Here is a 26965-nt window from a genome sequence, read left to right on the forward strand (position 1 = left end):
TCTGAGTCATATAAGAACTGAAAGTCTTCTTCTTTCTCATTAAAGGGAAGAGCTCAGAAGTCTTCTTCCTCATTAAAAGGCTCAAAGTCTTCCTTCCTTCTATGAGTTCAAGACCTTCTTTATAGAAAATCTGAATGACTTCCCATTTAAGGCCCAAATGTGTACTCTATAGAAAAACAAAATATTTGTTCGATACATAATAAGAAATTATTCTCGATAGGAGATCCTCATAGAGGAGCTAAAGGTCGTTTTCTTTCCCATAGAAGAACTGAAACTCTTCTTCCTCATAGAAGAGCTCAATGAATTTCTCAAAAAACAGATCTTAATACCTTCCTTATAGAAGAGGTCAAAATTCTCTTCCTAGAAAAAGTAAATGGGTTCTCTACGGGATAGCAGAATTTGTTCTTTATCTTCTCCGTGTAAGAGAACAGAAGATCTCCCTGAATCATTTTGACATCCAAAAGATTACAAAGTATTCACCAAAGACTTCAAGTAGTTCTTCTCCATAGATTTTTTGAAGTATATTTTTTCGGGGAAGCCGAGATTTTTTAAGAAATATTTTTACAGGCGTGGATTTTTTAAAGACTATTTTCTTTGGAGCCTATATGAGGCCGAGATTTTTTAAGAAATATTTTTTCAGGCGTTGATTTTTTAAAGACTTTTTTTCGGGGTCTATATGAGGCCGGGATTTTTTAATAAATATTTTTTCCGTCGTGGATATTTTGAAGACTATTTTTTTCGGGATCTATATGAGGCCGAGATTTTTTAATAAATATTTTTTCAGGCGTGGATTTGTTAAAGAATATTTTTCTAGAAACCATCAAGGCGTAGATTTTTTATAGAATATTTGTCTAAGGAAAATGTCCTTGTCCTTAAAAAAATCTTTTTTACAAATTCCACGCTATGATACTGCAGATCTTTTAAAAAGTTAGCTACAGGTCATTCCTTTTTCTTCTAAGGCTGCTGGTCTTGAAGAAATACAAATCACCTCTACACATCTCTAGACAATAGAACACCCTTAATATCTTCTATACCGATTGATTATTTATAGACATCGGGAGTCCTCCAGAAGGAGGAAGATGTCTATATTCTTCCCATAACGTCGAACATTATTATTAAAATTATTTTCTTTGTTTTCTTCGTTACAGAATTTTGTCAAGAGCGACGAATGCTATTGGAGCTCGTCGGCCCCGAACTGCAGTCCATGTACGATGATCGACAAATCGAAATTGAATTTGTCGATATGCATTTTGGTACCGGTTCGCTGGATATCACACAACTCGAAAAGGATCCATACATTTTAGAGGATTATTTACACGAGATTGAGACATGCCATCAGAATTCGAAAAGTGTCTTCTTTTTGGTAAGTTGAGGAATAAAAAAAATACATTTTCAAAACGAAAAAAATACTTCAGTTAAAAAAAAATTCATTTAAAACTTATTTATTTCATATTCCAAAAACTGAATTAGTTTTCTTATTTTTTCTTCAAGAATGTCCCTAAGTAGTCCCATCCAAAAGGGCTACTTAGGACGGTCATAGCATTAGCTATTCATAAAAATTACAACAATTTCTTGTTTTATTAAATTTTCTAGAGCAAATTTTATAGGAATGTTTTTTATTCTTCTTCTACTACTACAATATAATTACATGCATAATTATTACATCAATTTTCGTTGTTTTTCTTCCCTCTACTTTTCCCACATGTTTTGCACAATTGATGTGCTGCCTATCTGTCTGCCTACCCGACTGGCTCTTGGTCTTTGGGGGCCCCCATGATCTACACGACTATTGTTTCCAACGAAATTATCATTAATTAGGCTTTAATAGGCGACAGCATTGGTCGGATGCCATTACCCACCCACTTGGCGAAGGAGATCTACGATAGCATTGCGACAGATGGCACTTTAACACACACAGAGCGTCAATTATTTGTCAAGTGGTATTCGGCGGCGACGGCTGTAGCACCAGAGGACTCCACGGCGACTGAAACGTCGGCAGCCTTCAAAGGCATTCAATATCAACTTAAACAGGACTATCGGTAAGTCGAACTGGATCAGTGTGAAATATGTTTACGAATGCTTGTAGTTGATATATTGTTTATATGCTGGAGATTGATGATGATGCTGGCATTAGGGGGGAGATAAATATTGAATACCGAAAACCGTTTTGATGTTCCGCGGAATTAGAAGGACGGCACTAAAAATTATCTCGTTTTACTCAATAAAGAATAATTTTTCAAGATCCATAAGCGTGGATTTGGTAAAGAATATTTTTTAAAGGACCAGAATAGGCGTGAATTTGGTAGAGAATATTTTTTCAAGAAATAGAAGAGGCGTGAATGTGGTAAAGAATATTTTTTCAAGGACTAGAGGAGGCGTGGATTTGGTAAAGAATATTTTTTCAAGGGCTAGAGGAGGCGTGGATTAGGTAAAGGATATTTTTCATGGACTAATATCTTTCAAGGACTAAAGGAGGCGTGGATTAGGTGAAGGATATTTTTTCAAGGACTAATATTTTTCAAGGACTAGAGGAGGCGTGGATTAGGTAAAGGATATTTTTTCAAGGACTAGAGGAGGTGTGAATTAGGTAAAGGATATTTTTTCAAGGACTAGAGGAAGCGTGAATTAGATAAAGGATATTTTTTCAAGGACTAGATGAGGCGTGAATTAGGTAAAGAATCTTTTTTCAAGGAATAGAGGAGGCGTGCTTTCCTTAAAAATCCACGCCTATTTTCATATTGGTTCTTGTAGAAATATTTTTTAAAAAATCTACGCCTATTGTTCTATTGGTCCTTGTAGATTTTTTTTAATTCCACGCCTACTGCCCATTTGGCCCTTGTATTACCCTTGTGTTGCCCTGTCAGTCCTTTTAGAAATATCCTTTAAACATCCACTCATATTGCCCTGATGATCCTCATGGAAATACTCTTCAAAAAACACGCCTATTGTTCTACTGGTCCTTGTAGAAATATTTTTTTAAAAATCCACGCCTACTGCCCTATCCCTTGTATTCCTTGTGTTGTCCTGCCGGTCCTAGTAGAAATATTCTTAAAAAAAATCCATGCCTATTGTCCTGCTGATCCTTGTAGAAATATTCTTTAAAAAATCCTACACATTTTGTCCTGATGATTCTTTGATAAATATTCTTAAAAAAAGTTGCGCATATTGTCCTGCTGGTCCTTGTAGAAATATTCTTTCAAGAATACACGCCTATTGTCCTGCTGGTCCTTGTAGAAATATTCTTTCAAGAATACACGCCTATTGTCCTGCTGGTCCTTGTAGACATATTCTTTAAAAACCCCACGCATTTTGTCCTGATGATCCGTATAGAAATATTTTTTAAAAATCCACGCCTATTGTCCTGATGATCAGTATAGAAATATTCTTTAAAAATCCAAACCTATTGTCCTGATGATCCGTATAGAAATATTTTTTTAAAAATCCACGCCTATTGTCCTGATGATCAGTATAGAAATATTCTTTAAAAATCCAAACCTATTGTCCTGATGATCCGTATAGAAATATTTTTAAAAAATCCACGCCTATTGTCCTGATGATCAGTATAGAAATATTCTTTAAAAATCCACACCTATTGTCCTGATGATCCGTATAGATATATTCTTTAAACAATCCACGCCTATTGTCCTGCTGGTCCTTGTAGAAATATTATTTAAAAAATCCACGCCTATTGCCCTGTAGGATCTTCATTTCCAAAATTTAAGGCTATATTTAAAAATTCTGATATCAATTATTCCTCCTTAAATTGGCCTTTCGCACAAGTTTCGTTAATAATTTGTCGGTCACAGCGAAAATGTCTTTTTCCCCTGACGTTGCCATCATCACCATTGGTACTGTGGTTTCTTTGTTTTATTTGGTGGGTATTCTCTGGATATTTTGTGTCTCATCTTGTTCGGGTACTTCGGTATGGTATCAATGTTAGGTAGGTATGTATGTCTTCCTAACTTATTCTTTTGCCGGAACACAAGTAAATGTTTTTGGTTTTCCACGGTAATTCGTTGCTGTGGCAACACGCTCTCTCTCGTGCTTGGTAAACCTGTTCAGCAGCAGCACTTTTGTGTTAAGTACTTTGGAAAAACCACCACTTCAGCATGCATTAAGAAACAGCAAAAAAACCCGTAGAAGTGTTCTTTTCCCAAGGAGGAGGTTGGAGGGCCATGGGAAAATTGTTTCATAAATTTCTGATGTGCTGCTGCTGACCTTGCAGAACAATGTAAGGGAGGAGGGAGGAAGAATACATTTAAAAATAAATTTAAAACGCTTAACGCTTTAAATTGTTTAGGTATTCTAGGCACCGTCCTGGTAACTATCGTCATAACGGCCATAAAGCGTCTTAATAATGAAATTTCAATTTTCTGGTAATTTATTTTTTTTAAAAGGCCATTTGACGTTCACACAAATCGGACAATTTGTGTCAATTTGTTGAATATTAATTTGCCATTAGGCATGATTGTTTTTCTGGCTGGGCAGGGGCTTAATTAAAGCCTTTAGGATACACACTCTCTCACACACACACACACACTTCTAAAATAGTCCATTAAGGATTCCATTTAATGTTCATAACAAGATTAGTTTGTTATCCTTTTGGCATCAACAGTGCTAGTCGATGGTGCAGCTGGCACCCTCTATACTCCCCCTTCCCACTCCAACCCGACACCATTTCATGTGATTTTACTCAATTTTATGAAATTTCCTGCGATAGGAAAACGGATACATAGCGCAGTAATATGCGATAACAGCAGCAACAAAAACAACAACACGGTGAAACCGTCAGCAATGCCACCATATCAGCCAGCCAGCCAGTCACCCAGCATCCTCTTCCCTCAATATTAAAAAAAAACAACAACATTATTCTGTACCGGATCGATTGAACACGGCGGATGTAACACCAGTAAATATAAATTGACACATTTGACACCCAACAGCCATTTCCATTAGCATCGGAGGACACCTAACCCAACCATTTCACCTAGGCCGGTTCGGCGGCAGCGACGGTGGCATTCATTTATTCATTTCGTTCGTTCGTTTGTTCTTGAGTAATTTGGAATATCAAAAGCTTTGCCACATCCACAGCCATTCGGTGCGATAAAAATGAGCCCTTTGGCTCATAGCAAATAGCGTAAGCCAGTCGGCAAACCAGCTAGGCCATGGCATGCCCGGCTAGGCCACAGACGCTATGTTTGTTTGTTACGTGGCCTATGGCATGGCATTGCTAGCAAATTATGCGCATTATTATGAAGTGAAAGTGGATTAAAGCTTGACATAAATAGAAATAATGACATGATAGACAACAATCGCATCGGGATTAGTTACTGGCAGAAAAAAAGGGATATTTATGAAGAGGTTAGGGATGATGGCTCTACAATCCTACTTAATAAAAATATTGAAGTTTGAGTTTAATTTAAATGGGTTTAGTCATGGATATTGAAGAAAATTTCTACAAGGAGTAGCAGGACAATAGGCGTGGATTTTTTGAGAGAATTTTTCTACAAGAAGTAGCAGGACAATATGCGTGGATTTTTAAGGAATATTTCTCCTGGAATCATAAGACAAATGTGCGTGGATATTTTCAAGAATATTTCTATAAGGACCTGCAGGATAATATGCGTGGATTTTTAATGAATATTTCTACAAAGACCATCAGGACAATAAGCGTAGTTTTTCATGAATATTCCTACAAAGACCAGCAGGACAATAAGTGTAGTTTTTCATGAATATTACTCCTGGGATCATAAGGACAAAAAGCTTGTATTTTTAAGGAAGGAAATGCCGGATAATAGGCGTGAAATTTTTAAGGAATATTTCTATAAGGATCATCAGAACAACAGGCGTGGATTTTTAAAGAATATTTCTATACGGACCAGCAGAATAAAAGGTGTGGATTTTTTAAAAAATATTTCAACAAGGACCAGCAGGATATTTGGCGAGGCTTTTATAACTATAAGGACCAGCAGGATATTTTCTATAAGGACCAGCAGGATATTTGGTGTAGGACAAAAGGCTTGGATTTTTTAAAGAATATTTCTTCTAAGACCGGACCAGAACAATAGGCGTGGATTTTTTAAAGAAAATTTATACTAGGACCGATCCAGGACAATAGGCGTGGATTTTTAAAGCATATTTCTACAAGGACCATCAGAACAATAGGCTTGGATTTTTAAAGCATATTTCTACAAGGACCAGCAGGATAATTGGCCTGGATTTTTTAATGAGTGTTTCTACAAGGACCAGCATGACAGTAGGCGTGGATTTTTTAAAGAATATTTCTAAAAGGACCAGCAGGATAATTAGCCTTGATTTTTTAATGAGTGTTTCTACAAGGACCAGCCGGATAATTGGCCTGGATTTTTAATGAGGACCAGCAGGATAATTAGCCTTGATTTTTAATGAGTGTTTCTACAAGGACCAGCTGGATAATTGGCCTGGATTTTTAAATGAGTGTTTCTACAAGGACCAGCAGGATAATTGGCCTGGATTTTTTAATGGGTGTTTCTACAAGGACCAGCAGGACAGTAGACGTGGATTTTTTAACGAATATTTCCACAAGGATTGCGAGGACAAGGGGCCCGGATTTTATTAATGAATGTTTCTACAAGGATTATATGGACAAGAGATCTGGAGATTCCTTAACAAAATAATAGTTTTACAAGGATTATAATGAAAGCGGCCCGGATTTTTTAAAGAATAATAGGCAGGATAATGGGTGATTTTTTAATGAGTGTCTCTACAAGGACCAGCTGGATAATTGGCCTTGATTTTTTAATGATTGTTTCTACAAGGACCAGCAGGACAGTATACGTTTAAAGAATATTTCCACAAGGATTACGAGGACAAGGGGCCTGGACTTTTTTAATGAATGTTTCTACAAGAATTATATGGACAAGAGATCTGGAGATTCTTTAAAAAAGAATAGTTTTACAAGGATTATAATGAAAGCGGCCTGGATTTTTAAAAGAAGAATAGGCAGGATAATGGGTGTGGATTTTTTAATGAATATTGGATAGGATGGATTCTTTAGGCGAGGATTTTGAAAAATATTTTTCCAAAGACCCCAAGACTTAGATTATTTCAACATGTTTTTCCCAAGTCCCTATTGCCTGGATGGTTTAAAAAATATATTTTTAAGACCCCCATAGTGTGGATGGTTTAAAAATACTTTTTCAAGCGACTCCCACAAGGCATTTTTAAAGAATATTTTTTCTAAAATCGTAAATTTTTCAATTATTATTTTTCCACGGCATTCGCAAGGTATTTTAAAGATTTTTTTTTCCAAATCTCCAAGGCGTGTCTCCGAAATGAATTTTTTTCATAGTAAATTTATGTTTGCAACAGCGAATTTTTTTCATTTTTTACTATCGGCTTGAATTTTTAAAGAATAATTTTCCAAAGTATCCAAGGTATGTTTAAGGAATATTTTTCGAAGTCTCCAAGGTCTGTGTGTTTAAAGAATAGTTTTCCAAAACCTTAATTTTTTAAGGATTTTTTTCCTGGCGTTCTTTTAAATTATGTCTTTATTCGCCTTTTATTACGGATAACTCCTCCTCCTCCTCCTTGTTTCAACCTCCTTCCGCTACCACCCTAACCATATAAATTATAATGAAATTATATGAGAACAACTAACAAATTATAGCCAACCTGAATGTCTTTAAGTTCTGCCTCTACCATTTCTTCTTCTACGACAACAGCTGACTACAAAAAAAAAGCGGCAACAACATTCCCTGTTCGCTTAATTTCACCGTGCCGTGTAAGGCAATAAATTGTCTTTTCTGCACTTTTGCACATAAATAAAAATGGAAATTAAATTTTTATTTAAAGCTGCAGAACAACAGTCACAACAACAAGGATATCATCAACATCGTCGTTGTTGTTGTTGTCACCATCATCATCATCATCATCCTCGTCCTCATCAGGAACAGCAGCAAAGGCAGCTCTGTGTCACAGAACGCCATAATGGTCGTCATTGTCATCGTTGTTCGCTGGATGGATGGATGATGGTTATTGTCGTTGACTTTCACTTGCCAGGCTGGCAGTTAGTTCCTCCACTTTATCCCTACCTCCCACATGATGCATGGAGTTTTTTGCGTTCACATTGTCGTTGTTGTCGTTTTTTGCAACAGCACTTAACATTATTAATGAAATAATATCTGCCTATATAGTATTGCCTCTGTAAAGCCAGAGTTGCCATGTGTAACAAATTTATAAAGGGGAAATCCAAAGGCAGAATGCAAAAGAAAACGGAATTCGGACTTCTTTAAAAATCATTAAATGAAAATTTATTTTTTCAAGGACTATATGAGGCGGGAGATTTTAAATAACATTTTCCAGGGTCTATATGAGGCGTGGAGATTTTAAATAAATTTTTTTCAGAGTCTATATTAGGTGTGGAGATTTTAAATAATATTTTTTCAGTGTCTATATGAATTGTGAATTTGTTAAATATTTTTTCATAATATTATGTCACAAATTTGTTACTTGTTCAGATTTTTATGCTCAATATTAATACAAACTTTTTTTTAATTTTTTTCTCTTCTTCCTCCTCCTCCTGGGGATTTCCTGATTTTTCTCTCTCCCCCACCCCCACTTAATAGCAACATGGTATTGGAAAAATGGCACGAAGAATATGTGCAACTGCGTGACATTATTGATAAATGCCTTTTGCGTATGCTTCGCAATGGTGCGATAGGCGGAGGAGCAGGAGGAAATGCAGCAACAACAACAACAACGCCACTCACAGCCGATATGCAACAACATTTACAAAAGTTAAGGCAAACACAAATGGAACAGGAAGTGTTAAAAGCATTGGGTAAGTAAATTGTGCCACATGAAGCAGCCATACCACCCATCCCAACTGCCAGCAGTCATCCAGGCCACCTTGTTTTTTCCCCCAGTGAGCCTATTAGTCACCTCCGCCCCATTCCATATATAAAGTTATAAACTTTAAATGGCCATTAAATGGGAAAGACAAGCAACCATTCATTTATTCATTAAAATCGATGCATGAAAGGATGAATGGATGGTTGGTTGGTCTGTCGGTGGGTACGATGGTTGGGAATGCTAGTCCTTGAATTGATGTCGCATTGGTGTCCTTTTTTTATTATTTCATTCAAATAATTTAATCAATTTACCTCTCTCTCCCTTTCTTCCTCTCTGCTTGCTCCCTCCTACCCCATGGCATTCACATTACAACATCTTAATTGATGGCGATTGTTTGTTCTCTTCATTATCCTCGCATTCGAAACAGATTTGTCAAATGAAAAAATATTGGCCGTCTATCGGGAATGGTCATCGACTCAATTGTCGGTCAAGGATGCCGAGAGTGCGGAACGTTTGAGTAAACTTAAAGATCAGCTGACAATGAATTTATCGACAGATAATTATACAACATTGGTGTAAGTATAAATCAAATTTAAAGGGTAATCGGGATCAGACCTTTTTTCTCGGCATATAACGAAGAATTTTGGGGGGGGACTATAAGAGGCGTGGTTTTATTAAAGAATAGTTTTTCAAGGACTATAAGAGGCGTGGATTTATTAAAGTATAGTTTTTCAAGGACTATAAGAGGCGTGGATTTATTAAAGAATAGTTTTTCAAGGACTATAAGAGGCGTGGATTTATTAAAGAATAATTTTTCAAGGACTATAAGAGGCGTGGATTTATTAAAGAATAGTTTTTCAAGGACTATAAGAGGCGTGGATTTATTAAAGAATAGTTTTTCAAGGACTATAAGAGGCGTGGATTTATTAAAGAATAGTTTTTCAAGGACTATAAGAGGCGTAGGTCCGTATGAGGCGTGGATTTTTATGGAATAATTTTTCAAGGGCTATAAGAGGCGAGGGTCCGTATGAGGCGCGGATTTTTATGGAATAATTTTTCAAGGGCTATAAGAGGCGAGGGTCCGTATGAAGCGCGGATTTTTATGGAATATTTTTTCAAGGGCTATAAGAGGCGAGGGTCCGTATGAGGCGTGGATTTTTATGGAATAATTTTTCAAGGGCTATAAGAGGCGAGGGTCCGTATGAGGCGTGGATTTTTATGGAATAATTTTTCAAGGGCTATAAGAGGCGAGGGTCCGTATGAGGCGCGGATTTTTAAGAAATACTTTTCCAGGGTCCGTATGAGGCGTGGATTTTTAAGGAATACTTTTCCAGGGTCCGTATGAGGCGTGAATTTTTAAGAAATACTTTTCCAGGGTCTAAACGAGTGGATTTTTAAGGAATATTTTTCTAGTGTCTAGTGTCCAGGATCCATACGAGGCGTAGTTTTTTTTAAAGAATATTTATCGAAGGTCTATACGAGGCGTGGATTTGTACAAGAATATTTTACAGGCTACATATGAGGCGAGGATTTTTAAGGAATATTTTTTTATCAGGTTCTTAATACGTCTTCCTTTTCTTTCTCCCCAGAGTACCTGGTAATTGTTGTGATACTGGCATTGATCCCGACATTGAAGAGCACGAAACCTATTTGAGTAAATTTAAGAATAAAGTCTTCGATAAGCTGCGACATCTAATTGAGGAGCACATCGCCAATGATCCGGATGTTATAAAGGGGCGAAAAAAGACTGTACAGGTAAGTAGGTGTTGAAACGTCCTTCACAGCAAAAAGTGACACTGGTCTGAAACAAAAAAAACTAAACCCTTAACTGGCCTCTATGGTTGGCAATCAATCATATAGTACCCTGTCAATGGAAAGAGCGCATAGAGGAGAATATAAATCTCAGTTGATGCTTTCGTAATCCACCTGTGCTCAAATCATAGCCAGCCTAGAAAAAAATTAAAAAAAATATATGTGGCCAAAAAGTTTGTCCAGTTCTGGGTATATCCAAAGGTATATCCATCAGTGTTTTGTTTTAGCCACCATCAACAACTAGCCAACATTGTATTGGGCTGTGATATCCTTTTTTGGGTTATTTGGTTGCAGATGGGGAAAAACCATTTCCTTTTTTTGTGTTTCAATGTGTGAGTGGGTGTTCCGCAACAAACATTTTGCCTCAATGTATTGGATTTTTCGTTCCAATTTTTTTTGCTGGAGGACGTGGCAAACTTTTTGGGTTTTTCTCGTTCGCCATTTCATTTGAAAATAGCTCGAACAACACCAGTAATGGAGGTGATTTGAGGTTATTTGGTTGGTTAGCCGGCTAGCTGGTTGGTTGGCTGGCTGCAACGTTGCAATGTCTATTTGCATGCAAGATTTGCCACAATTTGAAATGTAAGTTTGCGGTAAAGGTTGTTGTTTTTGTATTCAATGCTTGGAAATATTGCATGCGAAATTTTCATATTGGAGAAAAGACTGGGGTTTTGAAAAATTAAATTAAAAAAATATTGTGGAAATACATATTCGAGTTTTGTTGTAGTTGCGATGGTAGATTCAACTGCATGTTCACTCATATCGGAATATGTAAACTGCAAGGCCACCACATTTAATCAGTCATTCCAAAGGCTTTCAGCTGTTGAAAACTTTGAATGTTCAGTTCAATTTATTAACGATGATTGATTGCCATCAAAGAAATTGGGCGTGGCGTGGACTTATTAAGAAATATTTTTGCAGGCGTGGATTTATTAAAGTATATTTTTCAAGGGCCAACTGAGGCGTAGATTTATTAAAGAATATTTTTCTAGGGCCAACTGAGGCGTGGATTTATTAAAGAATATTTTTGTAGGCCTTGGAAGAGGCGTGGATTTATTAAAGAATATTTTTCAAGGGACTATAAGAGGCGTGGATTTATTAAAGAATATTTTTTCAAGGGACTATAAGAGGCGTGGATTTATTAAAGAATATTTTTGTAGGCCTTAGAAGAGGCGTGGATTTATTAAAGAATATTTTTCAAGGGACTATAAGAGGCGTGGATTTATTAAAGAATATTTTTGTAGGCCTTGGAAGAGGCGTGGATTTATTAAAGAATATTTTTCAAGGGACTATAAGAGGCGTGGATTTATTAAAGAATATTTTTCAAGGGACTATAAGAGGCGTGGATTTATTAAAGAATATTTTTCAAGGGACTATAAGAGGCGTGGATTTATTAAAGAATATTTTTGTAGGCCTTAGAAGAGGCGTGGATTTATTAAAGAATATTTTTCAAGGGACTATAAGAGGCGTGGATTTATTAAAGAATATTTTTGTAGGCCTTAGAAGAGGCGTGGATTTATTAAAGAATATTTTTGTAGGCCTTAGAAGAGGCGTGGATTTATTAAAGAATATTTTTGTAGGCCTTAGAAGAGGCGTGGATTTATTAAAGAATATTTTTGTAGGCCTTAGAAGAGGCGTGGATTTATTAAAGAATATTTTTGTAGGCCTTAGAAGAGGCGTGGATTTATTAAAGAATATTTTTGTAGGCCTTAGAAGAGGCATAAAAAAATAGTTCTAATCCTTTTGCTGTGAATTAATCTCCAAATCCAATTTTTCTTCTCTTTTTTTCAAATAAAAAATACACCATTCTAATCCTTTCATAACCAAATGCACTCAAAATAATATTCTTCTAAACTTGTATGGCGTATTTACTTTATAAGTTTATAATGAATTTATATTTCATGCATATTCGTATAGATGTAACGACTGTCATTACAGCCAAGTCTGTTACATGGGGCGGGGCAGGTGATTCCATTGCGAATGCAGGTTTTTATACCCTTCATCACACTGTGGTACAGGGTATTATGTCTTTTTGTATATGTTTGTAACAGGCAAAAGGAAACGAGATAGACACAGGGTTCCTTTTGAGTATATGCATAGAATCACGAAATTTGGCATAGCGTACTGAATCGAGTCTGGAATGGTGTGTATTAAGTTTTGTGAAAATCGGTTCAGATTTAGATATAGCTCCCATGTATATTTTCGTCCGATTTTAGGTAAAAAGTGCACCAAAGTCTCTATATATTTTTCGATTTGCACGAAATTTGGCATAGCGTACTGAATTAAGACTATAGTGATGTGTGTTAAGTTTCGTAAAAATTGGTTCAGATTTAGATATAGCTCCCATATATATTTTCGTCCGATTTTAGGTAAATAGTGCACCAAAGTCCCCATACATCTTTCGATTTGCACGAAATTTGGTACAGCGTACTGAATTGAGTCTAGAATGGTGTGTATTAAGATTCGTGAAAATCGGTTCAGATTTAGATATAGCTCCCATATATAGTTTCGTCCGATTTTATGTAAATGGTGTACCAAAGTCCCTTTATATCTTTCGATGTGCACGAAATTTGGCACAGCGTACTGAATTAAGTCTATAGTGATGTGTGTTCAGTTTCATGAAAATCGATTCAGATTTGTATATAGCTCCCATATATAGTTTCGTCCGATTTAAGGTAAATACTGCACCAAAGTCCCTATATACCCTTCGATTTGCACGTAATTTGGCACAGCGTATTGAATTGAGTATAGAATGGAGTGTATTAAGTTTCGTGAAAATCGATTCAGATTTTGATATACCTCCCATATATAGTTTCGTCCGATTTGAGGTAAATACTGCACCTTCGATTTGCATGAAATTTGGCATAGCGTACTGAATTAAGTCTATGGTGATGTGTGTTCAGTTTCGTGAAAATCGGTTCAGATTTTGACATAGCTCCCATATATATTTTCGTCCGATTTTAGGTAAATAGTGCACCAAAGTCACTATATATCTTTCGTTTTGCACGAAATTTGTCATAGCGTACTGAATTGAGTCTAGAATGGTGTGTATAAAGTTTCAGGAAAATCGGTTCAGATTTAGATATAGCTCCCATATATATTTTCCTCCGATTTTAGGTAAATGGTGCACCAAAGTCCCTTTATATCCTTCGATGTGCATGAAATTTGTCATAGCGTGTTTAGAATGATGTGTGGTAAGTTTAGGATCGGTTCAGATTTCTATGTAGCTCTCACATATTCATATATATTCGTCCGATTTTACATAAATGGTTGTCCGATTAACACGACATTTTGAACAGTGTATCAAATTGGGACTTGAATGACGTTATTGGGTTTTGTTGAAATTGGTGCTGATGCAGCCATAGCTTCCATATGCATTTCGAATGGGTGTCTGATTGAAATTAAATTTTTAGCAGTGCGGCGTACCGAATATCGTGTATCAAAACGTTTTCCATAAATTTATCCCATGGTATGCAGACGACTCCAAATCTGCCCGAATAAAATTAAGTTTATCATAGGTTGTAGAAAGACATGCATATGTTCCTTCGAGGCAACATTGACATGCAAATGTAAGGATACATATGCGCAATATACCCAAAGTGGTGAAGGGTATCATATAGTCGGTCCGACTTTTTTACTTTCCTTACTGGTTTCATTTCTTCCTCTTCTCCATCGACGAGTTTTAGTTGCTTTGCAAATAAGAACTGAGCAATGATAACCTTGATGCTGGTTGGCAAACTAAATTTAATAGCAGCAAGATTTTGTTGAACAGGACAAAAAGATGCTTTGCATGCTGCCTATGCATATTTTTTTCAAGGACATTTTTTTCTCATATAGACTAAATGGAATTTAGAATTAGAGAAATGTTTGAACATTTTTTTTGCTCAAATAGTAACAGATTTAGTTATGTAGAATAATTTGAAGCATTACTAGGAAGGTAAATTGTCGAGGATATTAAATATATCATTTTTTTTTCTTTTTAATTATGTAAAGGTATAATGTGATGCACAACTAAAAGGACTGAGCCTTCCCAATTTTCTTGGAATTGAAAAAAATATAACTTGACTTTCGAATCCAATGTAATTTTTTGAGATTTGTAGAGAAACTTTTTTTAATGTGCATTACAAAAAAATACGTTTCCTTTTGAATACACAAGTCTTACTAAAACCAAACAAATCAAAATGAGAATTTAAAATAAACCGCAGGATTAATAGGACACACTAAACCACCATAGATTTTTTTTTCAACAAAACTTAATTAACATTTCAAATTGCCGTTTTTAATTAAATATCAACATAAATGGACTATTTAATTGACTTAATTAATAAAAATCAAGCATGAAAAGACAACGACGAAATAATTAAATAATGGAAATGAAAATTAAAAAGCAGCCAGGACCCCTTTTTCCACAAGCCTAACTAAGAAATAAAAATGAGAATAAAAACAGCAACAAAAACCCTGAGTAGTTTTTAATAAATGACACACAAATTTATAAAAATGCGGACTACCATTTTAACCTTGTGCCACCATGTGAAGGATACAAATCGCCTGCCATTAAAAGTTCTTTACGTACTCCTTTACGGGTCTTCATTTGTAAGCGCCATTCTAACCAAAAGAACTCCAAAACGAAAAATGAAAGACCCACCGACCCATTTCACGTTGGGCCATTTCATTTAAATATGTTTTTAATGCCTTACTGACTTGCCTCACCGCAAGACCTCATACCCCCTCCTCGTCCGTTCTTTTTCCATTACACAATTGCCGCAGAGAACACATGTGTTTCTCCGTTTCAATTTGGCTGAGATTATATTTAATATTTATAACCAAATTTCGTGGACCTACCAAACAACCAACCACCCTCCCTACCTCCCTGCACAAAAAGAGAGTCATGTGTGCATGCATATGTGAACCGTACTCTTTGGCCCCCGGAATGATGATAACAATTTCTTGCTAAGAATATGTATATTAGTGTGTGTGTGAGCGTGCGTGATATGTTTGTCCACCATTCGGCATATGGAAACAATGACGTAGTCATTTGCTTTTAAGTTTTTGAGGTAAAAATCAAGTGAAGCCCACATTTTGTAGTTCTTATGGTGAAAGTGTGTTAAAAATTTCACATTTCGAATGATTGAAGTAACCTTCTACGTTCTTGATCCCCTACTACCACCCTGCCACGCGAAACCATAACTTATATTCGTCGTATGTCTGTGTGTCATTTTATTCATTCATGTGCTTGTCTTGAACACTTTTTCTCCATTTGGGGTCCTGTCAGCCGGTTGGTACTTGAGATCGTCCTCCTAAGTCATTTCATAACGGACATACACATTTGCATTTCTTGTTCACAGTTGTTGTTGTTCTTGATGATTTTATTTGTTGTTTTTATAGTTGTTGTTGTTGCTTTTTTCCTTTCGTTGTCGCAAGCACTCAGTAAATTGGATTTTTCCATTAGATTTTTATTTCTTATTTTTAAATTCTTTGCACCGCTCAATTTCTTATGCATTTTCAAGGTAGTTGCAGACGGACATTGGGGTGGAGGGGGGTAATTTCTACAATAATTTGGTATTTTCGAAAGAGGACCTTAATGATTGGAGGTTCTATCTGAGGAAGGTCTTCTAAATGATTTAACGAAGGCCTTCTAAGCATAGTTTGGAACTGGCAAAGATATTCCATCTATAGACCTTCTGCAGAAGATATTTTATTGATAAAGGGCTGGAGTAGAATAGTCGAAGTAAATATTTTGTACCCTTATTAGGTGGAGAAGATATTCGGTCTAAAACATAACATCTTATAGACCGGAAAAAGTTCAAGCAAGCAAAAAATTTATTAATTGGTTTATACTCTCCGGATCCTCCTCCGCCATGTAGGGTGAATTCACAATTCCCCAAATTGGATTTTTCCATTAGATTTTTATTTTCTATTTTTAAATTCTTTGCATCGCTAAATTTCTTATGCATTTTCAAGGTAGTTGCAGACGGGCATTGGGGTGGAGGGGGGAATTTTTCTAAAATAATTTGGTATTTTCGAAAGAGAACCTTAATGATGGGGGTTCTATCTGAAGAAGGTCTTCTAAATGATCTGACGAAGTTCTTCTAAGCATAGTTTGGAACTGGCAAAGATATTCTATCTATAGACCTTCTGCAGAAGATATTTTTATCGATAAAGGGCTGGAGAAGAATAGTCGAAGTAGATATTTTGTCCACTAATTAGGTGGAGAAGATATTCTGTCTTAGAAACATAACATATTATAGACCGAGAAGAGCTCAAGCAAGTAAATGGTCTATTAAGGTTTGTCGGATCGATCTTTTTATACCCTCCTCCAGCATGTCGAGTAAATTAACAATTCCCTAAATCGCTCGGAATTAAATAGCTAGTTATGCTGTGAGAAAATTATAGGCAGTCAGGTTGGAAGAATGGGCGGCGAGCTTTAACATACCTTTATGGATAATATTCGATGGTGAATCCGGTATGCCATATTACAGCAACTTCGGTCGGAAAATTGAAGCTAAAACCTTAACAATATCCAAAATAAAGCGGGATCTTTATAGGGAAACTAGTAAAAATGTGGACCCATATCGAACAAAAAATTAAAAAAGAAGATTACAGTCACATCGGTGAGAAAATGCGGCTGTAACCTTCCAAACACCGAAATTGGAGAGGAGGGTTATGCCAAAACTAGGGCCTATATAGAATATTTTCTTCAAGAATCCGAATGCCAAATTTCTGGGAAAGTAGGGCTAAAACCTTTAAAATAACAAAAATGAGAAGGAACATTTAAATGGGAGCTGTGTCAGAATATGGACCCTTATCGAAAAATGTCAAGTAATGCATTTCACCTATTAAGAACCCGCAATGACAAACTACAACCCCTTCGGTTTGAAATTTCTTCTATAAAACCTTCAAAATACTGAAAATAGACGGGACCATTTTATGCAGCCTATGTCAAAATATGGACCTTATCAAGGGAAGCTATATCAAAATAAGGACCCAAATAAAAAATTGTTTACATAGGGAAAGAGTTTACATGGGAAAAGACCGGTTAAAACCACCAAAATATCGAAAACAGGAACATGAAGGTCATCTACCATTTGTTGTCTATAAAAACCTCAGTCAACCTCGAGAAGGTCTTATAGACATAAATGCTAAGAAAGATCGCTCAAAGATTTTCTGTATAAAAAATATTTCCGGATCATCTTTCGGACGTCTATTATTAAAAAAATCTCGTATACATCTGGAAGGTCTTTTAGACTATTGAGGGGTTCTGTAAAGTCTTCGGTCTATAAAAAACCTCTAGAAGTTCGTTTATGGATAAAAATAACTTCGGAACCTATTTTTATAGGTTTTTTTTTATTTTTATAGAAGTCTTCTAAATTACATTCAATCTACACATCGGATAGGCCTCATAAACCACTTGAAAGTCTTTGTAGCCTTCTATTGATGATCAGCATACCGCAGAAATAAAACAAGCAGGCCTTTGACGAGTTCTATTATTTCATAGAGGAACTTCTGTAAAATACAGCATATTCTGGAGGTTCTCTGTCAGCATCTAGAAGGCATCTAAGGCCTTCTGTTAACTATAGAAGGTCACAGAGATGTTAAGGTCGCATGTTAAGTTACAGGATGTCCATTGGACATTATGTTAATATACAGAAGACTTTCGAAGTTATCTGTTAATTTACAGAAGAACTTCTGTATAATACAGGAATTCTATGAGACATTATTTAGCATCTACAGAAGCCTTTTAACACCTCCTATTAAACATTTGAGACAAACAGGAGACATTTTTAAGGCATTCCGTTAATTAGCAGATTAAGGCATTAATTCTGCAAGGAACCTAATATTTCTAAGAATTTTTATTAGCATCTATATGACCTTCTGTTAATTACAGAAGCCGTTTAAGCCTCCTGTTAATTTACAGGATGCCGTTCTATTAACAATCGGAGGCTATTTGTTAATTTACAGAAGATATCAGGGGTTTTCTATTAACAAACATAATAAATTTGATGACTTATGTCACTTTACAAAAGATCAAAAACAAATATCTTAATATACAGAATATCTCCGATGATTTATGTTAACACACTGATGAACCTCTAAGACTACTATTCTGGTAAAAAACTCTGGATAATTATGTTAACATGCTGTTAATATACAAAACACAATATATCTGAGGACTTCTGTTAATATACAGAAGACGATTAAAACAAAATGTAAATACTTTTGGGACCTCCTTCGTAGTACAGAAAACACTAATTCGTTCTGTTAACATAGGCATTCTGTTAATGTACAGAAAAGTGTTGAGAAGGTCTCTGAAGGCACAGGTTATTATTTTGTGTATGTTAATATACAAACGAATATTTCTGTGGACTTCTGTTAATATGCAGAATATCATTGAATATCATATGTTCTTATACAGAAGACTTTAAGTTATTCTGTAAATATACATAAGGTATATGAAGTCTTTTTTTACCTAAGAGACATTCAAAAATGTTCTGAAGTCTTCTGTTGCCACATAGAACAACTTTGAGGGCTTTAGTTGGCATATGTTAATGTACATCGGAACTATGGACGCTCCAGTCAATATTCGAAAGATTTTTAGTCATTCTGTTGCCATACAGAGGATTCCTGATGCATTTTATGAATGTACAGAATAACTAATGTTAATATACAGATGATAGCTAACACATTATAAAGAAGAAGTATAAGGGCTTATGTTAATATTTATAAAGGAATAGGTTTTCTGTTGATGAAATACGTCACATGAGACCTTTCTGTTTGTATATGTTAATACATATATATATATATATATATATATATGTAATAAAAATTATGACCCTTTTCAAAATGTCCTTTTCTACTTTCAGGAAATTTTTCACGAACATGCCACCCATTTGCGTATCCTAAAAGAACATGAGGATGCAGGAGCTCTAATAAAATCCAGTGTACCCGAACGATTGAAGAACAATTTAATGGCCAATTTTCGCAATGGAAGTCGACATGCACCCTACTTCATTTACGGCGGACATGGCAGTGGAAAGAGTGCCATTATGACAGCCCTGTATAGAGATGTCAAGAATTGGTTCCAACCCAATTGCCGGGTGCATCGCGTGATACGCTTCGCCTCGGCGACACCACGCTCCGCTTACAATTTAGAATTGCTGCGTGTCATTTGCCAACAAATCTCAATTATTTACAATATACCCGAAGGCTATTTACCCAAAGATGCTTCATTCGATCCGCTCTACATTAACAATTGGTTCCAGAATCTGCTGCGTCGCATCGAAGATATGAATAATGATGTGCTGTTTTTGTTCATCGATGATTTGCATTTATTAAACCCCTTGGACTGTGATATTGTTGCGGCCCTGTCGTGGTTACCCACCTCGTTGCCGTGGAATGTTCAGTTGATATGCTCAACCACTTTGCCGGTGGAACAGTTGAAATTCACCCCCATGCAAAGGGATCGTTTTAAGTCAATGGAATATCTATTTGATTTGGCTGTGGAGGAAAATCGAACGGAACTTAGGAAGCAATCGACGGGAGACAATAATCTAACATTTACTCAATTCATAGAGCAGCAATTTGACGAGTTGGAGCAGCGTTATGGTCGCAAAGGGTTTGCCCGCTTGGCTTCGTATTTGACACTATCGGAATTTGGTTTATCCGAAACGGAACTATTGGAACTACTAATGCCCATCGATGATCCAGAGGCTCAAATTGAAACGGAGAAGGGAAATTTTTGTTTTTCTTCGTTCAAAAAGATACACAAGGAAATGAGTAAGTCGAAGGACCAAAACCCCTCTTTATATATCCTTTACATCTTATAAATATATATTTTTTCTTCTTTGTCTCTTTTCCTCATTCTCCCCAAGGTTTCCTTTTACGTGATAAAATAATGTCCGCCAAAGTTTTAATCCACTGGCGTTACCCATACTGCAAAGAGTTGGCCCGCAGCCGCTATTTGGACGCCAATACGATACGCTCAATGCACATTGCCATTGCGAACATATTCTTTCCCGCCGAAAATGATGATCAGGATGAAGAGGATGATGAGGACGATAGTACAGAACGTGAAGGTGACAGCGATCGACAATCGTTGGCTAGCCAGACAACAATTAAAGATAAAGATAATTCATCGGCGACGGGACGTAAATCATCGGCACCTCATCATAACGATGACACTTCGACATTTTATAATCCCATGGCTGCTGATGTTTCGTACAGTATGCGTCACGTCGAAGAGAGTTGGCATCATTTAATGCGTTCCGATGATATGGATAAATTTAAGCAGATAGCTGTGTGTAATTTTGATTTCCTCTTAGCAGCGGTAAGTGGGACATTTTTTGGTGATTATTTATTTTTATTTTTAAATATTTTGTAAAATATCGAGGACTTGAGTTATGATCGGTATTTGGAATATCAATTACCCTGTTACCAGGTCACATTACTTCACAATTCATCATAACAGTTTTCGGAAGCATTTGTTATTTTATAGAAGCTCCAGCCTTTTGTTACTTTACAAAATCTCTGAGATCAGATATTGAACCGAGACCCTAAGTGACCTTACTTCAATATTCAGATGCCTCAATGATCTTCTGTTTTCCTAATGAAGCTTTCAGATGCATTCTCTATCTTTACAACAGCCGCAGCGATTTTATTTTACAGGGCACTAAAGGCTTCGACGAAGCAAACCACAGTTCGACCTTCAGTAACCTAAAAAAAAGGCATGTTAGAAATTCTGTTGCTTTACAGAAGTTCTCCGAAATCTTTACGCGGTTTATGGGTTGGCTCTATGACATTCAGTAACAGAAACCCTTCTGTAAAGTACAGTGTTTACTTCTGTTAGACCACAGAAGACAACTGAGGCCCTCTGTTAATATCTAGAATGCCTCTGAGGACTACTGTTAATATGCAGAAATGTCTTTGATTCTATGTTAACGTACCGACAGCTTCTGAAGCCTTCTGTTAATTTACGGAAGTCTTAGAGGACTTCTGTTGATATACAGGACGCTTATGTTAATATACAGAAGAATTCTGTTAATATAAAGAATACTTCTGTTAATACATAAAAGAGTTCTGTTAATTTACAGAACACCTCATAGACATTGTTTTAATTAACAGAAGTCTTCCACGCTGATATCAGAATAAATCGGGTAGCTTTTGCTAATTTTCAAAAGACTCAGAGGGCTTAATGTACAGAAGCCTTCTGTTAATACAGCAAAGACTTCTGTTTATTTACAGAACACCTCAGTTTTAGTTTACAGAAGACTTCAAAGACTTTCTGTGGATATCAGAATAACTTGGAGTACTTTTATAAATTTACAGAAAACTCTGAAACCTACCGAATACTTTTGAAGATTTCTGTTAAATTACATAACATCAGGCATATTCTTTTAAATTTGGCCAATAATTAATGTTCATTTACATAAGACTTAAAAGACCTTCTGTTAATACCCAGAAGTATTCTGTTAATTTACAGAGATCTTCTTTTATTGCACAGAAAACTTCGGTTAATGCACAGAAAAATTCTGTCAAAATACTGAAGACTCCTGTTTATTTACAGAACACCTCAGAGATGTCTTTTATGTTAATTTACAAAACTCCTCAGAGGTCTTCTTCTAAATTACTGAAGACTACAACATCATCCTTTTAATTTATGTACGACTTTAGAAGCATACTGTTAATTTACATATGACTTCAGAATCCTTCTGTTAATTTACAGAATATTTCAAATGCCCTATTTCCATTAAAATTATATTTTAAAAGCCTTCTGTTAATTAACATAAGTCTTCAGATGCCTTCTGATAATTAACATAAGACTTCAAAAACCTTCTGTTAATTTACAGAAGACTTAGAGGCCTAATTTAAGTTTACATTAGATTCTGAGTTCTTCCGTTAATTTACATACGACTTCAGATGTCATCTGTTAATATACAGAAGATTTCAAATTTTTTATTTTCTTCTAATCTTCTGTTAATTTAAATACCACGTCGAAGACTTTCTGTTAACTTACAGAAGACTCTAAAGGTCCTATTTTCATTTACATAATATTTTAGAGGCCTTCTGTTAATTATCATAAGACTTAAGAAGCCACCTGTTAATTTCTATATGACTATATGGGCTGTATTTTAGTTTACATAATTACTTATGTTAATTCTCATAAGACATCAGAGGACTTCTGTTAAATTAACAGACGATGGTAGAGACATAATGTTAATTTACAGAAGTATATTGAGGTCATCTGTTGATTTACAGAAAACTTCAAAACATTATCTTATTAATAAAAAAATTTCCTGAGGCATTCCGTTAATAAAACATTTTCGAATTCATTTTTTAATTTATGTAAGCCTTTATTTTAAGGAAGACCTCCGTAACTTCTGTTGATTTGCAGAGAGCTTGAGAGATTTTCTAAAAAAAATAAAACCTAAAAAGTCCAGTGCGTCCCGAAGAACTCTAAGACCTACTGTTAAACAATTTAAAATACCGAATATGTGACATTCTATTAATATTCAGAAGATCTGTGAGATCTTCCACTAACATACGTCATACCTAATATTTAAGAATTTAATATATAAAAGTCTTCTTACGCTTTCTGAAAAATCCGCGAAGACCTCTGGTGAGTTATATTGATATTCCGAAGCGATTTGACATTCTGTTAATATTCAGAAGACCTGTGAGAGCTTCCACTAACATACGTCATAGTTAATGTTAAGGAATTTAATATATAAAAGTCTTCTTAAACATTCTGAAAAATCCGCAAAGACCTCTAATGATTTATATTGATATTTCGAAGACATTTGAAATCTTCTGTTCTGAAACCTACTGTTATTTTACATTATACCCCCTGTTAACATACATATGACATCTGAAGACTTCTGTTGCATACATCAAGCTCTGTTTACATGCCGAAAAACTTCTGAAAGCTATCGGTTACACAAATAAAATCCCTTGGGAATTCTGTTAACACAAATAAGGCTTGCAGAAATTATGTTAATATACAGAATATACCTCAAGTATTCTGTTAACATAGAGAATACATTTTATACCTTATGTTAATATACAGTAGACCTCAGGGGCTGCTGTTTAGTAAACAGAAGATTTCTACCTACACAGGTTAACAAGAAGACCTCCTTGAAAGTTTTTAATAAATACAGAATATATTTGAGACTATCGCTTAATATACAGCAGACTTCTTATGTGTCATGTTAGTATGCAGAAGAACATTCAGATCCTCTGTTCGTACAGAGAATACTTCTATGACTCTCTGTTAACTTACAGAAGTCCTCTAAGATATTATGCTTATAAAGATGAATGTAGGATCAACGGTTAATACGAATTCTGTAGGCCTCTGTCCACTGAGGACTTATGTGTATATACAGATGAATGTAGGGTCTCCTGTTAGTATATATTAAACCTTAGATATTTTATATTAATATGCAGAATACCTCTGAGACTTTCTGTAAATATACAGAAGACCTCTGAGACTTTCTGTTAATATACAGAAGACTTCTGAAATCTTATGTTAATGTGCAGATTAATTAAGGGCCTTCTGTAAATATACATTAGACCTCAGAAATTTTGTATTAACCTTACAGAGGACGTCTGAGACTTTCTGTAAATATACAGAAGACCTCTGAGACTTTCTGTTAATATACAGAAGACCTCTAAGATCTTATGTTAATGTGTAGATGAATTAAGGACCTTCTGTAAATATACAGTAGACCTCAGAAATTTTGTATTAGCCTTACATAGGACATCTGAGGCTTTCTGTTAATATGCAGAAGGATTCTGCAGCGCTCTGTCAATGTACAGAAAAGCATATTTTGACCTAACTAGGACATGGATATTGTGAGAAGTTCACCTAGGCCTTCTGTTCATATATAGAAGATTTTAACCACAGGAGGCCTTTTACGATTATGTATTGCTCTCCCTCTCTGTTTTACTCGTTCTGACGATGCATGTAATTAAATAATTTGGTGCAACTAATTAACAATGTTGTAGCTAAAACAACAACAACCAAATAAATTGGCCACTCCCCACCTCCTATTTTATGTTAACTTTATAATTAATTTTCAGGTAAATTAACTGCAATTGTCAAACTGCAACAAAACAAACAAAATTTCCCAACACAACGGTGCATTTTATGGCAAAAGTTTTTTTTTCAAAAAAAGGAATAAAATACAAAAACCAATAACAAAAGTTATTGCAGAACATCAGTTACAGAGTCATACCACTACTCTGCTGCTGCTGTCGTTTGTCTATTTAGTCCTGGCCTGTCATCCTGGCCCTCTGTTGTTTAATTGTTAAGCCATGCTGAGGCTACACCCCATCAAACAACAGTTGGCTGGAATCCATTATTTCAATGTTGCATTGTTCAGTTCGGTTGCAACCGAACACGCAGCCAGCAATGTTATCTCATTACAAAGTTTCAACAATTGCAGGGCAGGCAGTCTGTTATTATTGCCGCTCTTCTGGTTGTTGTGTGCCGAAATTTTTTTATTTCATAGACACCATTTGTTGTTACATAAATATATAAACAGTTTTTGATGTTGTTGCTGCTCGCTGCTGTTTAGTAAATATGTGGCACTCGTCGACAGATATGAAAAACTTTTCGGAAAAACTTGATTTGTTTCTTTAGAATTTTTGTTGGGCGGGAAATTAAAATTGTTTTGACAGCAGTGAATGGCAATAGAGCCAGTTGACAATGAAGTTTAGGAATACTTTTGCATTTTGTTTATATTAAGAAAAAAATGGTCCGAACTTTGTGAGAAGGATTACAAGCAGGGAAGTTCAATTGTGGTTTAAATGTATCTTGTCGTAGATATTTGTACCTCTGTTAACCTACAGAAAATCTTATTTTGAAATATAGAACACTGTTGAGGTCTTCTGTTATATACAGAATAATTTTTAGGTATTCTGTTAATTTACATAAGTCCTCTGTGGCCTTCTGTTAATATACATTACAATTCTGCGCTTTTCTGCTAATAAACAGAATACCTCTGAAACGTTATGCTAACATACAAAATATCTCAGAGACCATATTTTAATATACAGATAATATCCGAGGTCCTCTGTTAATATACAGTATACCTCAGAGATTTTTCTGTTAACACTTCGGAGGTTATATTTGGAGGTTGATGTTGAAATACAGATTTTTGAAGCCTTCTGTTATATACAGAATGCTTTTTAGCCGCTATGTTAATTTGCATAAAACCTTATGTTAATAAAAAGAAGAATTCTCCGCTCCTCTGTTTATAAACAGAATATCTCAGTAACCTTCTGTTAACATACAGAGATCAGCGAGACTTATGTTAATATACAAACGACTTCTAACATCTTCTGTTAGTTTACAGAAGATCTCTAAGACATTATGTTAAGCACTGAAGACTTCTGAGATCTTCTGTTTATGTACAGAAGACCTTTGGGGACTAATGTTAATATAAAGAAGACCATAGACGAATTCAAAAACCTTCTGTTAATATACTGAATATCTCGGTTGTCTATTGAGACCTTCTGATAAGGTACAGAAGACCTCTAATGCTTTTAGCAGCTATGTTAATTTGCATAAAACCTTATGTTAATAACAAGAAGAATTCTCCGCTCATCTGTTAATAAACAGAATACCTCAGTGACCTTCTGTTAACATACAGAGATCTGCGAGACTTTATGTTAATATACAAACGACTTCTGGCACCTTCTTTTAGTTTACAGAACACCAATTTAACACATAGACGAATTCAAAAACCTTCTGTTTATATACTGAATATCTCTGTTATCTATAGTTAATATACGAAGAAATTCTATGACTTTCTGTTAATGTACAGAAGACCTCTTATGTCTACTGTTAATATTCAGAAGATATCTCAGGTTTTTGTGTTAATCCCAGAATTTCTTTTTATTTATAGAAGAACTCTGATATCTAGTGTTAATATACAGCAAATCTCTGAGGCTTTCTGTTAATAATAAGAATACTTTTGAGACCATCTGCATATAAATAGAAGACCTCTGTTATCCACCGGTGATGTATAGAAGATATAAGATTCTTTCTATTAATATTAAGAAAACATCTGAGAACTTCTGTTGATTTACACAAGACCTCTGATGTCTACTGTTAATATACAGAAGACCTCTGTTGTCCACTGTTAATGTAAAAAAGAGTTCTGAGATCTTCTGTTAATGTATAGAAGACCTCTTATGTCTACTGCTAATATTCAGAAGATACCTCAGGTTTTTGTTAATCTGAGAACTTCTGTTAATTTATAGAAATACTCTAATGTCTACTGTTAATAGATATCTGAGGTTTTCTGTTAATAATAAGAATACT

General features: G+C 35.3%; 1 protein-coding gene across 1 annotated transcript in view; it reads left to right on the top strand.

The window, feature by feature from the left end:
• Window positions 1-1152: 1152 nt before the first annotated feature.
• The window catches only part of LOC133336401 (protein qui-1), a 62813-nt gene continuing 37000 nt past the window's right edge, over window positions 1153-26965 (top strand). The window contains exons 1-7 of the mRNA XM_061544697.1: window positions 1153-1363; window positions 1819-2039; window positions 8607-8821; window positions 9260-9407; window positions 10422-10587; window positions 19506-20418; window positions 20514-20968. Coding sequence (XP_061400681.1) covers window positions 1169-1363; window positions 1819-2039; window positions 8607-8821; window positions 9260-9407; window positions 10422-10587; window positions 19506-20418; window positions 20514-20968 — 2313 coding nt within the window. The 5' untranslated portion in view covers window positions 1153-1168. The remainder of the gene's footprint in view (window positions 1364-1818; window positions 2040-8606; window positions 8822-9259; window positions 9408-10421; window positions 10588-19505; window positions 20419-20513; window positions 20969-26965) is intronic.

This window comes from Musca vetustissima, unplaced genomic scaffold, assembly GCF_032173495.1.
Source record: "Musca vetustissima isolate MV318-11 ecotype Yass unplaced genomic scaffold, APGP_CSIRO_Mvet_v1 utg2062, whole genome shotgun sequence".
Classification (NCBI taxonomy): Eukaryota; Metazoa; Arthropoda; class Insecta; order Diptera; family Muscidae; genus Musca; species Musca vetustissima.